The 18,247-nt window shown below is 41.1% G+C and overlaps 1 protein-coding gene across 4 annotated transcripts in view; it reads right to left on the minus strand.

Moving 5' to 3' along the window:
* The window catches only part of CHCHD3 (coiled-coil-helix-coiled-coil-helix domain containing 3), a 288,748-nt gene that overhangs the window by 36,284 nt on the left and 234,217 nt on the right, over window positions 1-18,247 (minus strand). The window contains exon 7 of one of the 4 annotated variants that reach the window (XM_047850121.1): window positions 10,941-11,017. The exons of the other annotated variants lie outside the window; for them this stretch is intronic. Coding sequence (XP_047706077.1) covers window positions 10,941-11,017 — 77 coding nt within the window. The remainder of the gene's footprint in view (window positions 1-10,940; window positions 11,018-18,247) is intronic. 4 annotated transcript variants of the gene reach the window in all.

The raw sequence follows: 18,247 nt of genomic DNA on the forward strand, positions 1-18,247 counted from the left end.
CCTATTAAATCAGCTTCTCAGTGCTTCAGTCTCCAAATGCTCCAAAAGAGGTATGGATTGACATTTCTGCCAAAGGACAATTTTTTGCTCTGTAGTTTTTCCCAGAGTTAATGGAAAAAGTTCTACCACTAATCTTTTCAATTCACCTCTAGGGAATTATAAACCAGCAGCAAAAACTCTAAAGGTTGTGCCAAAATGTAATATTTTTAAATTACACAAGTCAAAAAAGCTGAAAATTTTCACAAAATGGGTTTTGCTTTTCTTAAAGGAGAGAGAGACACACACACTTGGGAGGCCAGATTTAGATTCACATTGTAATAAAACCTCTAAAGTTAAGTAACCTAGGCTCTGCCAACTCTAACCCCACTAGATCTGTACAGAAATTGATCCTGTATAGGGCTGAGTGTCTACTATGTGCCCAGAATGTTACCTACGTTATTCATCACCCCTTATTACAAACCCCATGGGTTATTACAGGATATACATTTCCTACATCAGCAAAGAGCAGCCCAATGCCACATAGTAAGGACTGTCAGGGTTCAAACTGCACCCATGTTATAGGAACAAAAGTACCAATTCCAAAAGATTTATGTACAAATTCATTTCACTGCAGTAGTTTTGTTTTGGTGTTTACACCACTCAAAAAAAAAAAAAACAATAAATAATCTGAAACAAAACTAAGTGCCTGTCTGTAGGGGATGGGCTCCATGAATTATGATGGGTCAATGGCATAGAATAATATTAAAAGAATGAGTTGGAATTACAGGTGATGACCAAGGAGGATATATCCATAATAAATTAAAGTCAAAGAAAATACATATGGCGCAATCTCATGTGGTTGTGTGTGTGTGTGTATGTGTGTGTGTGTGTGAAAAATAAAACGAACATCTATATTTATTGTTTCTATGGGTAGACATAAATGTGGAAGGATTACTATCAAACTACAATGTCACATGATTTGCTTTTAAGGGGTTAACCTGGAAGAAAAATGAAGAAAAAAATTACATTTGCCTTGTTATAAAAAAAAAGTACTACCTTGATAATTTTTAAAAATCCAATAGTATTTATTAATTTCATATTCTTTTCACACTAAGCCTCTAGGATGGATATCAAGGGGCAAAGGTTGATTACAAAATGCAATGGGAAGGAAAAAGAGTTCTTATTTATTTAATAATAATACTAGGATCTTATGGCAACATAGGAGCTAATTTTATATGTCTTGGGTCCATGCAATCACCGTTAGACATCAATCAAAAACCACATACCCAGACAGACCGTACCTGAATAAACCACATAAAATTTGCCTTTAACACACTCTTTGCAACATGCAGAATCTGGTATCATGTGAACTCTTAGTATACCATTCAAAGAGATCACGCCTAGGAATATTTTTTAAAGTTCACCATTATACCATTTCAGTTAAAAGATGATCCCATAACTTGGTCTGCAGGGACAGTGCTAAATAAGGAACTGGCATACTGGCTTTTGGTGTTCCTTTATCTGAAAAGGTTCTTTCTCTGCTAAAATGCCCTAGGATTTCCCCACACAGCATCCTATGAACCAAACGTTTCTTGAACTCTCTCTTCCCTTTGTTTCTTTTCAATCAAAACTGCTCTTTCCTGTGGCCAGTCTCTTAAAGCCCTGAACTTTGCAAAGAGACAGTTAATGAATTAATATGTGCTTATTTTTGAATGGGTATTAATAATGTTAAAATAATAGTAACTAATAGTATATAATAACTTGTGATTATAAGAAACACACACACACACACACACACACACACCAAACATTACCCTTGTATATTTGATAGAAGATGTCTAAGAATAATGACCAACTCAGAAGGCATAATCCCATGGTGAGAATTATGGGCACGAGGTATAGGAGATATAAAATATATATGTATTTTGGGGGCACCTGGGTAGCTCAGTTGGTTGAGTGTCTGGACTCTTGATTTCGGTTCAGGTCATGATCTTACGGTTCATGGGATCGAGTGCCAAATCAGGCTCTCTGACAGCATGGAGCCTGCTTGGGATTCATTCTCTCTCTCTCTCTCTCTCTCTCTCTCTCTCTCTCTCTGTTTCTCTCTGCCCACCCCCTGCAACCCCTGCTCATGCTCTTTCAATCTCCTTCTCAAAATAAATAACTACACTTTAAAAAATATTTTCAAGTAGGTAGGATTCTTGGCTGAATCCTCACATCTTACTCCCTCTGCTTTTCACAACATGGTGTGTGAAGTCTGACTCTAATTTCCTTTATAGCTTCATATTCCATCACATCTCCCTCCACATTCATCACAACCATTTCCAGCATCCAGTTCCCTCTTTGTGGAAAGCTATTCCCCCTCTTCCTACCTTTTGAATATCTCAAAGTGGAAAGACCCAGCCTACACCAGTCACCTCCTCCTGCAACCCAGATTCCCTTCCTTACTCCTATAGCATTTTGCCTGTACCTTTCTATCAGCATTTACCCCACTTTAGTCACTTGTGTATTAATCTGCCTCCCCCATGTATTCTACAAGTGTTTTGAAGTCAAGGATCATAACCTCGTCATATCTATATGTCCCGTTTATAAAAACCACCAGGAATGTATGAGGTATGAGATACTCAACAGTTTTTCTTGAACAAATGTTATAGTTTCTGTGTGAGGTTTTGACATCTCTGTAGCAGAGCTAATGATCTCAACAAGGGCAAGACCCCTGAGGACAGGGACTCAAAGTTACATTTCTGCAGTTCCGGTGCCAACAGCATTTGGAGGAGCATCAAAGACCTTTGATGGATGGATCTGTTGACTTTAATGATGATTTAAATTCTCTAAAGCAAAAATGTCATATTAATAATCTTTCAAAATAACTAGACGTCACTGAGCTCTTCACTGGGGGAAGAATCCCAATAAATGAGGATGGCAGAATCCACCAATTGGATTCTGGTGGCAGAATCCACCAATTGAAAGGACCTCCAGGACAGGGGCATCAATGAAATTGGTCTGCCAGCGAAATCCACTATCTCAACTTCAAAGACCTCAAAAATACGCCCAAACCAACACTCAACTAACCAAACCAAAACCACATATTATTTAAGTAGTGACAAAACACTTGATTCCTGCTTCCCCTCAACTAACGAAGGAGGTCTGAAAGATGGATTCAACACCCGACGATGTCATTTTCTTCTTTGCATCAGCGTCTTTTGTATCATAGAAACACTATCGTGAAAAGAGCCAGTTAATTGTGAGTAGCACCAAATGAGCTGTGATGGAGGTGTTATGAATGTGTAGCAGTGAAGCCTGGTGCAGAAAACAGCAGCATCTGGGCGTGCAGCTTGCAAAGTAATGAGACTGTGATGATGCGCTGGCACCGGGCTTTGAGCGCTTCATCTTGCTCAAGAGCTCTGCTGGGGAAACAAAGGTGAGAGGCATTGACCTCCTTCCCACAGCTTGCACGAGCACACAAAATAGGAAAGGATCAAGGATCGAGGCCCTTCTCTCTTCTGCTCCTTGCCAACACACCCCTTTTTCAGAACTGATGGTTCATAGTTGGGGGCCCAGCATAAAGCAGGCTGAGCAAGCTTCTGCCATATGAAGTGTCATGTCTGAACATGTCTACAGTAATTGGCAATTCATTTTTCATCCTGAAGGCAGAAACAGGTGTATGCTACCTTCAAAATCCCAATCATAAACCATGCTGAATGTCCCTCTCACACGGGCAGCTTTGTTGAGTTCTCTACCAGTGGCAGGCTGGTGGACTTCAGAGTCTCCAGGGATGTGGATGTCTCACAAACAGGTATGTGTGTAATCCCAGAAGCATAAGAGAACAAAACGAAGAGCAAATGGCAGCAAATTAAAAAAAATAAAATCCCACCACACAACAGCAGCCCTTAGTCTTTGTTGTGTTAATACTGTAATTGGCAAATAGCTGACTTCTTTATACTTAAGATCCCTACAAAGCATGTTTAACATACTGAAAACGGAGGTTTGAGCCCTCACAAAGGAACAAAGCCAGATGTATCACTTGCACAGTATTTCTTGCCAGCTTCATCCAGAAACAGTAGCTGAGGTGACTTTTGAGAGGAGCCAAGAGCAAAAACGCCCCTTAATGAGCGCATCTATCAATTTTCAAGGGACACAGTTGATTACCAGCATTTAGACGTATAAGCTCACAAAAGGAACACGGCAATTTAACTGTTGGCCACTGAATGAGAAAGCACATAAAACAGCTTAAGGCAGCCATGTGAGCAAGTTGGGGATGCTTGGCGACACTTGAACATGGGAACATGTGTGCTTCCGTTTCAACATGTAGAAAAGGGCCAAGATGCAGGCTTTTACAAGTTCTGAAGCATTTTGCCAGGATGCAATACATAGTATGAACAACTTGCTGCCTCGGGTTATTATATTACCAAGTACCAGTGTTACTGTATAAATGTTTCATTTATAAATAGCGCCTTCAAAATTCCTTTATCAAAAATAACTTTCAAAATGTAACCAGGTCTATCTACAAACAAGACTCTTAGCTAATGAGGAAGAAAGTATATAGGCAAATGTAATTTAATAATGGAGAGAAGACTAATTGTTAAGAAAATAAATAAATAAAGCAAAGCATGGTTTACTCCTATTTCAACAGCATTGAAACATACTGAATGAACGGTCCTGAGATAAGGGACTCTAATTCTAATGAAAACAATATGATTATGGACACAATTAGAAATCATAAGTTTCTTAAGGCTCACTAAATTCAAGAAACTTATTTTACCTAGGGCAAATTACAGTTAGAAGTTGGGCACTCCTAATATTTGGGGCAATTTTTTCCCCTCATTAAAATTAATTAACAACGACTTTAGGGTGCTTTAAGTATAATTACCATTACAAAAAAACTGCACTGATCTTAAGTGTTCATATTGTAGTAAAAATCATATGTATCTGTATAACCATTACCCAGAAAAGAATACTCCCGGCGGTTTGGAAAGTTTGTGTCCCTTTCCAAGCAAATGCCCTCTACCCCCATCGACCAGTGTGATTTCGGTCAATATAGACTAATTTTTCCTATTTTTGAATTTCATATATATGGAATCACACAAATGGAAGGACACATCGTTGTTCCTGGCTCCTGGCTTCTGTTTTGCCTAACATGTTTCTCAGATTCACCCATGTTATCCATGTATCAACAGTTTGCGTTTCTGTTTTTGTGTGGTTTTTGTTTTTTTAACTGCTTCTATTCTACTGTATGAATATACCACAATTTGTTTATCCATTCTCTCACAGAGGACCATTTCGGTTGTTACTAGATTTGACTACTATGAATAAGCCTGATACGAACATATGTGCACAAATCTTTTCGTGGATGTATATTTTCTTTCCTCTTGGGTAAATACCTAGGACTGGAATTGCAGGGTCATAGAGCAAGTGTATATTTAAATTTATAAGAAACTGCCAAACTTTTTCAAAAGTGGCTGCCATTTTATACCTCCACCAGCAAAGGATAAAAGTTTTGGTTTCTCCACATCCTTACAAACAATATTATCAGTCCTTTTGGTTTGCAGCATTCCAATGTTATAACTCACAGGGTCCGATAACTAACGACGTTATTAGCACCTTTCACGTGCTAATGGCCATCCTTATACCTTCCTTTGAAGTGTCTGTTCAAATCTTTTGCCTATTAAAATTTTTTTTTTCTTAATGGTGTCTTAAGATGAACAGAACTTTTAAATCACGATAAGGTCCAAATTATCAACTTTTGTATTTTGTATGCTTATGTCTTAAGAAAAGTCAAAAGAGGCAACAATGAGAATCCTTGATAGACTGAAACCATGAGACATCTCACTATAAATTATCATTTCAAAAGACCTATAGAAATGTATGCCTAAGTAGAATTATCCTAGAAGTTCTGGTTTCGATTTTACTACCAGGGTTTGAACCCCAGGCATGGTGAAAGGGCAACCACAGACATCTATAATTATCTGGTTGAAGGCAGGGAGGCCTGACAGTATTTGGAACAGACTTTGAGATGATAAAACATAATTGGATCTCACAATATGGCTGAACCTACACAACTTCTCAAAGATTGTCCCGAGAGCTATCATTTTTATGTGTAGATAACGGCTTTGATGTAATTTTTAACCATGCTCAAGATATAAGATGGTTAACTCTGCAACCTTGACAAAAGGAGAGAATTGAAAACCTACATCCTAGAACTTTCCCGGACATTTTAAAACATGGCAGGTCAGTAAGACAATAATTAACTCTAATTGGCCCTCCTACAAGCTTCTCTCCTTTCTACCTGGAGCTGAGTGTCACTCAAAAAGCAAAATAACTTTTTCTTACTTTGAAAACATCAAAGGAAAATCAAAAATTATTTTCTACTGGATCCTTTAAAACATAAAGGACCTCTAGTCAGAATCAACAAGAGGAACAAACTTCCAAGTCCCAGTTAGAAATATCTTTTGGGAGCTGTAAGCTGTATGGTTGTCTAATTACCCAAAAAAGCAAGGATCAAGGAACACATTCCAAAATACCATGCACTCTAGAACTCAAAATGTTCTCATTTAAATATTACAATACAAGGAAAGAAACAAGCTATCATTTTGGCAGAATCTTCATTTATCTGAGTGTGCAATTAATATTTCATATAACCATGTAGGGTATGCTAGATTCTAAATGGATTATATTGATTAAGGAAGAAAGCTCAAGGCTAATGTTCTTGTAGGGGAAAACAGAAACCATTTGTTATCTCGCGTGGAACAAATCATGGATTCAGGACTTATGGCCACAAACCTAAGGGCTACAGCAAGACTGGATAGGATCATTTACATTTAATGCACAAACAGGTTCCATTAAAGTCAAGAAGATGCCCAGAGCAACCCAAACCAACCGTGATTGCCACAGCTGGGACCCAGAAGAGAGTTCCAGGTCATGGATAGGATGTGGCGAATGTGACTGGACCTTTGGTGGCTTCTGTCACCACTTGAGGCTCCTGTACATCCTACATTGACATGATGAGGAAGTTGCTGCAATGACCCTCTCGTGACCTTGTGACCAACTGCAGATGCTCAAGTGATGGCTGCAGTCTGGGTTCTTTTTTGTGAAACAGACAATCCTGTCTATGGTTTACATCCCTGCACCTGCCCTACGTCCCAATCGCCTTGGCCACTCTGCCCTGCCCCTTTCAAATACAGAGACACCCTGGACTGAGTGGAATGCTGTGAGGGACAGTTTAGGAAGCAGAGGGGAAAAAATGCAGATTAAAAACCTAACCCCCAAGTAGTGTTAATGTTTCTTACCACTTACTTCTGTTCCCTTAAAAAACAGTGCAGAGACTAACTACAGAGATCCAAACCAAGGAACAAAAGGAAACTAAATAACTTAGATCTGATTAGAAGGGTCTCAATCTTAAAGGAATTTTAAAAAGCATTAATCACCTAAGGTTTCTTTGCAAATCTAACCAATCCTAAATGCCTATGACATGAAATGTTTGTCAAAAACTGGTGTGTTCCCAAGCAGACCTCACTTTAATTGGAACTAATTTGTGGTTGGACGCAGTTGGGATTTTGGGGGGAGGGGGGTGGAAAGGGAGACAGACTCCTAGCCGGAGAGGTGGCAAACTACTTTGTACGTACCCCCTGATGAAGGACAGAAGGGCAGCCGCACCATCTAGAAGATAATTCAAATGGCAGCCAGTGTCTCAGAACTGAATACAACTACTTACAACCCTCTTTAGATGAGGCTCAATGACAACATTCTTTTCCTTCTTTCCTAACTTTTAAACCTTCTCAGCTTGGATGCCCTCAAGAGAGTGGTGGTTATAGTTTCCATTTTACAGATGCAAGAGACAAGCCAAAGATGTAATAAATAACCTGCCTGGGGAACTGGTTGGAAAAAACCAAGCCCATGTTTCGGCCAAATGTGTACTTGCCATTAGCTTCATATACAAAGTATATTCTTAAGCTCATAAACCTTGTTTTTCAAATTCCGAATTGAAATCCTCTACCAGTAACACATCGACAAACTCTAGACGGTACGTGACATACTGTGCAAGTTGACAAAAGTGAGCCGATGTTTTTTAAAAAACAACAAATAACCCTAAACTTCTAAATAGGCTATTGTAACCAAGTTTATACACAAAGGGTACAGGTATATTTATTTTATCTAGAATTTTGCCTCTTCAATTACTAAGTCCCTTACTGAATAATCAAGATGTTACTTGGCTTCAAGGTCCTTAGGGAATAAAATGTCACCACTGCAGCTGCTATATTTCCTGCTCACAGCCTTTCAAATTAAAAAAAGGGAAAGGAAGGCCCAATACAAATGCAGAATTTAATTAGTTAGTAAAAGCCCAAATCCTTGCTCAAAGCCCTGTTCTTCCTGCAATATCGCATTCTTTTCTTCTTGTGTAAACTTTTCATTATGAAGGAGACATCTTTATAATACAATAACTCTAGTTATAATGTAACTTCTGGTAACATAACTCCTGCATTGGAAAAGACAGCATGTTCAAGTAATGTTGTTTTAATACAATTTGTGTTCAGCAGAAACCAAGTCAACTTGGTCATTTAGAATTTGATCAATGTGAATTAGTGTCTCACTGAGATAAACCATTTGATCATTTAGAAATTGATCAATGAGAATCAGAGATAAAACATTTATCATGTACATTTGGTCTATCAGAGCCATTCACGCAGCACTAAAGTACGTTATAAGTAGACATCAATAAGTGTTAGAGACGATGTGCAGGGGACCTGTCAGCTGCAGATACAAATACATGTCCAACAGTATATAATTTTAAGCCTTTTGATAAGGCAAGTTATTCAATAAGGCAGCTGGAGTCACTGAAAAATTACTGGAGCTCAACTTTGGAGAAACCACAAAGAGCAGCACAGTGAAAGTAAACAGCTCAAACTTTCTGAAATAAGTTTTAATTAAAAGTAAAAGGTAAGTAACATAAATTTACTTGGCTAAACTTCTAGACGAGTTTTGAGACTATTAATCAGAGCAAACTTTGTACCTGCGGTACAATTAGTTCTATTAATCTAATATTTCCAAGTTGAAGTCAAGTTGACGTTCAGGCACAGTGGTTTATGCATCTAACAGAATTATAAATTTGCCAGTCAAAACTTTATTTAATTATTTCACGGCCAATTAAGCAGGATCTTTAAACACTGTTGCTTAAAACTGTCCATGATCCCATGTGTAATTATAGAGAACACGAGAAACACCTGCTGATACGATACCACTGGCCTGTCATCCTCAGCTTCTCTAATGAATTAGAGAAATCATACACCCAAAAGAGAAACAAAACAGTACTGCCAGTGTAGAGGCGCAGAACTTGCCACCCCAAAATATGTCCCTCTGGCATAGGGTTAGTTTTGGTTGATCATTCGGAAAAAACACACGCCAACGCACGGGAAGCTCTGGAAACCAAGGAGAAATTACCCTCTCGCAAGAGACGTACCCATGCATAAGGGAAACCTCCATGGGTGGGGGGAGGTCTCCCTTGCTGTACCAGGAAGAGGGGGGATGACTCAGTCTGTAGAAAGTCCTCTCTCAATGGAGAAGACAATGACTTAAGTCTGCATAACCACCTCACCCTTGTTGACTGTGCTCCTGTAACTGATTCTGTACCTCTAACATCTTTTGTCTTTAGCTGAAGACAGACGGTATTTAAGATGATGCTTTGGGCCATTTTGGAGAGTTACTCAGTTTTTCCAGGTCTCTTTCACATATACATGTCGCTGCTCTTTGAGTTGTGTTCTCCTGTTAATTGGTTTTACACAAATTTAATTATTCAACCAGCCAAAGAACCCAGAGGAAGGGAAAACTTTCCCACCCCTACATCAGTCAAAGTGAAACCTAATAAAAGCAAAACAGTTTAAAGTTAAAGGATTTTACATTGAAGAAAACTTTGAATATATGGTAATACTTACAAAACCCATTTTATCTCGAGGAGTTTTGCACAGCACTCCTCAGATACTCTAAAATCACCTCAACTTCTTCCACAGGGTGACTAATCTTTTAATACTTTGTAAGGATAGCCCAGGCTTCTTCCACGAGCCTAAATTTATAAGTCGGGCTTCAACAACTTCGTTCAAGGATAAAAGTGAAAACCCCTTCTGAAGTCAGGCACACAAAGGAGTATTAGTAGTGCTCACATCCAATCTCAGAATCACACTCCTTCATCTTTCAAAGAAACAGAAGCCACGCTGAAAAGTTACACCTCTAACAAAAGGATTCCAGAACTGTTTTCCACAGACCTACATCACTTCCCACATACACATTTTCTCCTTTCCGGAAGGTAGAAACGGGCCACTTCATTATGGAAAGAAACATCAGTCGTCTTTAAAATGCTTTTCATTTGGTTGATAGCGCATGTCTTCACGAGGTTTTCCACTGCCTTCAACATATTCCTATTTCTTTGATATGTGCTTTTACATTTGCTTGATATTAGCTTTTATATTTAAAAAACAAACAAACAAACAAACAAACAAACAAACAAACGCGTGGAGCGCCTGGGTGGCTCAGTCGGTTAAGCATCTGACTCTTGATTTCAGCTCAGGTCATGATCTCCCGTTTGTGGGATGGAGCCCCGCGTCCGGCTCTGCACCAACAATGTGAAGCCTGCCTGAGACTCTCTCTCCCTCTATCTATCTGTCCCTCCCCTGCTTGGGCACGCTCTCTCTCTCTCTCTCTCAAATAAACAAACATAAAAAAAAAAAAACCCGCATATGTACAAAATACACTGGTAACAATGGTTCAGCTTTGCAGGTGTGGCATTCAGGCCCTACTGAACCCCAAAGAGGTCTGACTGTGACAGGGATGGTGAAGCAGGGCCCCTGCAGCACTCTTCCCCTACTGCTCTGCCACACCCCTCAGGGCGCCCTAGGTCCCCAGGGCTTCACACTAGGTCACCGGGTCTCCCGCTGGGCTGGGGGCTTCCTGAGGATAAGAACCCTTTCTGTTACCTTTTTTGCTTAACATCATGTAGATTTTGTCTGGAAGCATACAGAAACTTCTCCTGTGGTGCACAGCTGCGTAAGAACTGGACATAATAATAAAATTATATCATCACAATATATTTAACAATGAAAACTAATAAAATCAAATACGCCCTGGGCATTTACCTTGTGCTAGACCAATGCAAAGCACCGTCAGTGTAACATTACTTGATGTATTAGTTTGTTTAATTAATGACCTATCAGGTGGAAAATAAGGATTAATATGGAATGTAATTCTCGGTATGCTGAGCTATGTGACATAGTACTAGGGTCCTAGCAGCACGTACCTAAGAATTAGCACCATAAATGGCTCTATTTAACACATATTAACAAAGGGTGATACAAGGTGACTGGAACTGCCAACAGTGACTTTTTAGTTGGACTGGGTGAGTAACGGTTACCTTTTGAATAAAAGCTAGACGTAAAAAAAAAAGAAAAAAAAAAACTGCTGGGCTTGCTAAGTGATTTGGGTTTTATAGATAAAATCTTAAAGCGACTGTGGTCGGGAAGAGTTCTTGCAGGGAAATAAACAGCCCACATTCTTAATCTCCAAATTGATTCTTACTGAAAAAAAATGGTAAACAGTATTTTTAATAAGTTATTAGGGACACAATTATTCCATTACAGTAGAACTAATTTGGGGTTTTTCAGATGCTCTCTATTGTAAAGTTCTGTCTTCCTCCTGCTCTCTCTGGTGGACTCTGAGTTCCACACTGGCGAGGTCCTACCTGTCTCCTCAGAGCTATGTACTCAGAACTCGGAGGGCATGTCACACAGGAGCTCTCTGAATGAATGACGCGGCAATAAAATAGGAGGAAAAATCCCATTAAATCTAAAGTGTTTCAATGGGTTCCTGCCAAAACTATAAACTGAAAGACTGAAGGGTGAGTTAATATTTAAGCATCCTTAAAATAATTCCATTAGCTATCCTGGCGGGACGCATGGATGTGACTGGTGTTTATCACGTGCCACCTCAAATGCTCTTAGCTTTCTTTCTCTTTACAATGATTTTGTGTGGGGGCGCCCGGGTGGCTCAGTCGGTTAAGCAACTGACTTCGGCTCAGGTCATGATCTCACGGTTCATGGGTTCGAGCCCCGCGTTGGGCTCTGTGCTGACAGCCCAGGGCCTGGAGCCTGCTTCGGATTCTGTGTCTCCCTCTATCTCTGTTCCTCCCCTGCTCCTTCTCTGTCTCTCAAAAATAAATAAACGTTAAAACAAAACAAAACAACTTTATAATGATTTTGTGTGCCCCTCTATCAGGTGGGTAATAACACCCTTGAAATTGTACTTTAGAAAGCTTCCATCTCCTGTAACCAAGATGCACCCAAATGAACACTCCCGTCAAATAAAATTAACTAAATCCTCCCCAAAGTTCTTCAGAGCCTGTTGAAATCAACAATGCTGAAATCAACAATGTCATGCAATGAAAAGGATACAGTATACTGCCTTGCAAAAGACTGAAGCTGCCAGGATTACCTGAGATGCTCAGGTCTCTAAGGAGAAACAAAGTTCCACTGAGTAACTTCTGTGCCTTCAAAGATGGTAAGCATCTCTTATAGCCAAGGCACTATCACTTCCTACGCATGAAGCTAACAAACTCACCACAAATCAAAATACAAACTTTCTAAGAAGCTCCATCTAGCAGGTAGTATTGGGTGGGTGGGGGGGGGGGGGGACGACTAATATAATGGAAGCCACTCTCTGAAAAACTAGCTCTTAAAATTCCTTCACAGTATGTGAAAACCGGGGGTTTTGTTTGCACCAGAGTTGGGCAAACTGCCAAGTCCAAGGGCAGAGTCTCCAAGACTGTCCCCACCCTGGGATCATCTGCAAGTTCAAGGGGTTCCCAAAACTGCTCCAGCCTTAATAATTCACTAAAAGTATTCACAGAACTCACAGAAAGCTATTAAACTCACAGTTATGGCTTATCATGGGAAATGACACAGAGAGTTAGCCAAAGGAAGAGATACATAGGATAGACTCTGGGAGAGTTCTAAATGCAAAGTTTCCACTCTCCTCAAGATGCTCTACTCCCCTGGCATCAACCTGTGACAATATGCACAGAGAATCAACCAGAGAAGCTCACCCAAATTTCAGTGTCCAGAGTTTCACTGGGGCCTCATCGCACAGGTTTGCTTGACTGATCGCTCATGTGGCTGAATTCAGTCTCCAGCACCACTTCCCCAGAGATTGGTTTGACAACACATGGCCCAAAGGGCCCATCGTGACTAATGAAACGCTTCCATCACTTGGGAAATTCCAAAGGATTCCAAATTCCCTCTCCCAGAAGATGAGTATATAGGCCAGACCTCTCTTTGGGAAAAGCCAAATTCTTTACCAAGCCAAATGAGAGTAGAATTTAATAAAGAATAATATCTTATAAAGGTAACAGAGAATGAAGCTGCTGAGGCTCTGATTAAAACTAAGTCGAGGGGCTCCCAGGTGGTTCAGTCGGTTGAGTGACAACTCTTAATTTGGCACAGGTCGTGATCTCATGGTTTCATGGGTTCAAGCCCCGTGTCAGGCTCTGCATGCTGAGTGTGTGTGGAGCTTGCTTGGGATCCTCTCTCTCCTTCTCTCTCTGTCCCTCCCCCACTTGTACTCTTTCTGTCTCTCTCAAAATAAATAAATAAACTTAAAAAAAAAACAAAACACTAAGCCTAACCTACAGCTCCATGTTGTCTTGGAGAAAGTAAGTCAGCAAGACACTTACTTTTGTGTTCCCTGCAGCCTCTCATTTGCCAGCAGGCTAGTCCAGGCTGAATGACGTGGCAGCTGCACAGGGCTTTTAGGAGAGTGATTCTGTTCATCTAAAACCAGATTTACCTCTCTCTATAAAAATCGAGCCTCCACCAGTTTTCCAATCTGCTAAACCTCTATTTCTGGTTTTCCCTAGTGCCTAAATCCAGGTGTCACGGGCTGAAGGGACCCCTCCCCAACCAAATTCGTATGTTGAAGATCTAATGACCGGTATCAGAAAGTGTATTTGGACAAAGGGTTTTCAAAGAGGTAATTAAATTAAACTGCAGTCATTACGGTGAGCCCTAATGCAATGTGATTTATAAGAAAAGGAGACTGAGACACGGATGTGGAGAGGGAAGACAGGCCAACTGTGCGGGCACCCCGATCTCACACTTGCAGCCTCCAGACTGTGAGGAAATCAACTTCTGTGGAACCACTCAGTCTGTGGTTCTCTGTTACGGCAGCCCTAGCAAACGAATACACCAGTCACTCACTAGTCCAGGTCTAATCTTTCAGTGACTTGCTTGCACCCCCTATCTTTTCTCTTTCACTTACATAGTCCTCCCGTTTCCTACTACTGCTTCTTGTTCCTCACCCCCTGGTCAAGCCTCGCATCCACTGTCTGGTTAGTATTACCAAAGGAGCACGGAAATCAAGCTCTTACCTGGTCAAAGACCTTCCAAAGACTTCTTGCTACATGAAGACCAACTTCTTAGCCCAGCAGTTATCAAAGGACCGTACTGACTTTTCCAACTTCATCTTGCATGAGAGTCCCTCTGAGTCAAACCACTGATCTTAAGGGATTTGTCACCCAACTCAAGAACATGATTTTCCTTCTGAATCCTTTCCTTTCCACCTGTTCAATATTCCCCTTCAAGCCTCAAGTGAGTAATTGTTTTCCTTATGATAACGTCATAGATCATTCTAGTCAGAATTGATCCCCTTTGATTTATCATAAATTTTACTTATTTGAATAGCTACCCTCTGACAGTAGAGGAATACCCAGGGTGCCAAGTCAAAGATTCTCATGGCATAGAGACAGAAAGGAAAACAATTGTTACGTTATCATTAGGGGAAAAGATAAACCATAACTTGAAAAATACATTATGTAGAGTACCTTTTAAAATCAAGTCCAGATCCATTTTTATATCTAAATACTTAAGAAAGCACATTAACCTTTAAGAGTGAGATTTGTGGCCCATTCTTTGAAGGTCTCTCCCTGCTGACCTAAAAAGATAATTCAGGGAGTTGCGACAAGATGGCGGCTTAGGAGGACGCTGGGCTCACCGCACGTCCTGCTGATCACTTAGATTCCATCTACACCTGCCTAAATAACCCAGAAAACCGCCAGAGGATTAGCAGAACAGAGTCGCCGGAGCCAAACGCAGACGAGAGGCCCACGGAAGAGGGTAGGAAGGGCGGCGAGGCGGTGCGCGCTCCACGGACTGGCGGGAGGGAGCCGGGGCGGAGGGGCGGCTCGCCGGCCAAGCAGAGCCCCCGAGTCCGGCCTGCAAAAGCGGAGGGGCCGGGCGGACTGTGTTCCGACAGCAAGCGCGACTTAGCGTATGGGAGGTCAGAAATTAACAGCTCTGCTCGGAAAGCGGGAAGGCTGGAGGACAAAGGGAGGGAGAGCTGCTGAGCCCCCTGACAACAGAGCTCAGTTTGGTGGGGAACAAAGGCGCTCGCCAGCGCCATTTCCCCCGCCCATCCCCCAGCCGAAATCCCAAAGGGAACCGGTTCCTGCCAGGGAACTTGCTCGCTCCGCGCAAACACCCAACTCTGCGCTTCTTCGGAGCCAAACCTCCGGCAGCGGATCTGACTCCCTCCCGCTGCCACAGGGCCCCTCCTGAAGTGGATCACCTAAGGAGAAGCGATCTAAGCCTGCCCCTCCTGCCCCCGAGCACCTTGCCTACCCACCCCAGCTAATACGCCAGATCCCCAGCATCACAAGCCTGGCAGGGTGCAAGTAGCCCAGACGAGCCACACCACCCCACAGTGAATCCCGCCCCTAGGAGAGGGGAAGAGAAGGCACACACCAGTCTGACTGTGGCCCCAGCGGTGGGCTGGGGGCAGACATCAGGTCTGACTGCGGCCCCGCCCACCAACTCCAGGTATACACCACAGCACAGGGGAAGTGCCCTGCAGGTCCTCACCACGCCAGGGACTATCCAAAATGACCAAGCGGAAGAACTCCCCTCAGAAGAATCTCCAGGAAATAACAACAGCTAATGAGCTGATCAAAAAGGATTTAAATAATATAACAGAAAGTGAATTTAGAATAATAGTCATAAAATTAATCGCTGGGCTTGAAAACAGTATACAGGACAGCAGAGAATCTCTTGCTACAGAGATCAAGGGACTAAGGAACAGTCACGAGGAGCTGAAAAACGCTTTAAACGAAATGCATAACAAAATGGAAACCACCACAGCTCGGCTTGAAGAGGCAGAGGAGAGAATAGGTGAACTAGAAGATAAAGTTATGGAAAAAGAGGAAGCTGAGAAAAAGAGAGATAAAAAAATCCAGGAGTATGAGGGGAAAATTAGAGAATTAAGTGATACACTAAAAAGAAATAATATACGCATAATTGGTATCCCAGAGGAGGAAGAGAGAGGGAAAGGTGCTGAAGGGGTACTTGAAGAAATCATAGCTGAGAACTTCCCTGAACTGGGGAAGGAAAAAGGCATTGAAATCCAAGAGGCACAGAGAACTCCCTTCAGACGTAACTTGAATCGATCTTCTGCACGACATATCATAGTGAAACTGGCAAAATACAAGGATAAAGAGAAAATTCTGAAAGCAGCAAGGGGTAAACGTGCCCTCACATATAAAGGGAGACCTATAAGACTCGTGACTGATCTCTCTTTTGAAACTTGGCAGGCCAGAAAGAATTGGCAAGAGATTTTCAGGGTGCTAGACAGAAAAAATATGCAGCCAAGAATCCTTTATCCAGCAAGTCTGTCATTTAGAATAGAAGGAGAGATAAAGGTCTTCCCAAACAAACAAAAACTGAAGGAATTTGTCACCACTAAACCAGCCCTACAAGAGATCCTAAGGGGGACCCTGTGAGACAAAGTCCCAGAGACATCACTATAAGCATAAAACATACAGACATCACAATGACTCTAAACCCGTATCTTTCTATAATAACACTGAATGTAAATGGATTAAATGCGCCAACCAAAAGACATAGGGTATCAGAATGGATAAAAAAACAAGACCCATCTATTTGCTGTCTACAAGAGACTCATTTTAGACCTGAGGACACCTTTAGATTGAGAGTGAGGGGATGGAGAACTATTTATCATGCGACTGGAAGCCAAAAGAAAGCTGGAGTAGCCATACTTATATCAGACAAACTAGACTTTAAATTAAAGGCTGTAACAAGAGATGAAGAAGGACATTATATAATAGTTACAGGGTCTATCCATCAGGAAGAGCTAACAATTATCAATGTCTATGCACCGAATACCGGAGCCCCCAAATATATAAAACAATTACTCACAAACATAAGCAACCTTATTGATAAGAATGTGGTAATTGCAGGGGACTTTAATACACCACTTACAGAAATGGATAGATCAACTAGACACACGGTCAATAAAGAAACAAGGGCCCTGAATGAGACATTGGATGAGATGGACTTGACAGATATATTTAGAACTCTGCATCCCAAAGCAACAGAATATACTTTCTTCTCGAGTGCACATGGAACATTCTCCAAGATAGATCATATACTGGGTCACAAAACAGCCCTTCATAAGTTTACAAGAATTGAAATTATACCATGCTTACTTTCAGACCACAATGCCATGAAGCTTGAAATCAACCACAGGAAAAAGTCTGGAAAACCTCCAAAAGCATGGAGGTTAAAGAACACCCTACTAACGAATGAGTGGGTCAACCAGGCAATTAGAGAAGAAATTAAAAAATATATGGAAACAAACGAAAATGAAAATACAACAATCCAAACGCTTTGGGACGCAGCAAAGGCAGTCCTGAGAGGAAAATACATTGCAATCCAGGCCTATCTCAAGAAACAAGAAAAATCCCAAATACAAAATCTAACAGCACACCTAAAGGAACTAGAAGCAGAACAGCAAAGGCAGCCTAAGCCCAGCAGAAGAAGAGAAATAATAAAGATCAGAGCAGAAATAAACAATATAGAAACTAAAAAAACTGTAGAGCAGATCAACGAAACCAAGAGTTGGTTTTTTGAAAAAATAAACAAAATTGACAAACCTCTAGCCAGGCTTCTCAAAAAGAAAAGGGAGATGACCCAAATAGATAAAATCATGAATGAAAATGGAATTATTACAACCAATCCCTCAGAGATACAAACAATTATCAGGGAATACTATGAAAACTTATATGCCAACAAATTGGACAACCTGGAAGAAATGGACGAATTCCTGAACACCCACACGCTTCCAAAACTCAATCAGGAGGAAATAGAAAGCTTGAACAGACCCATAACCAGCGAAGAAATTGAATCGGTTATCAAAAATCTCCCAACAAATAAGAGTCCAGGAC

This window comes from Prionailurus viverrinus, chromosome A2 (genome assembly GCF_022837055.1).
Source record: "Prionailurus viverrinus isolate Anna chromosome A2, UM_Priviv_1.0, whole genome shotgun sequence".
NCBI classification, from domain to species: Eukaryota; Metazoa; Chordata; class Mammalia; order Carnivora; family Felidae; genus Prionailurus; species Prionailurus viverrinus.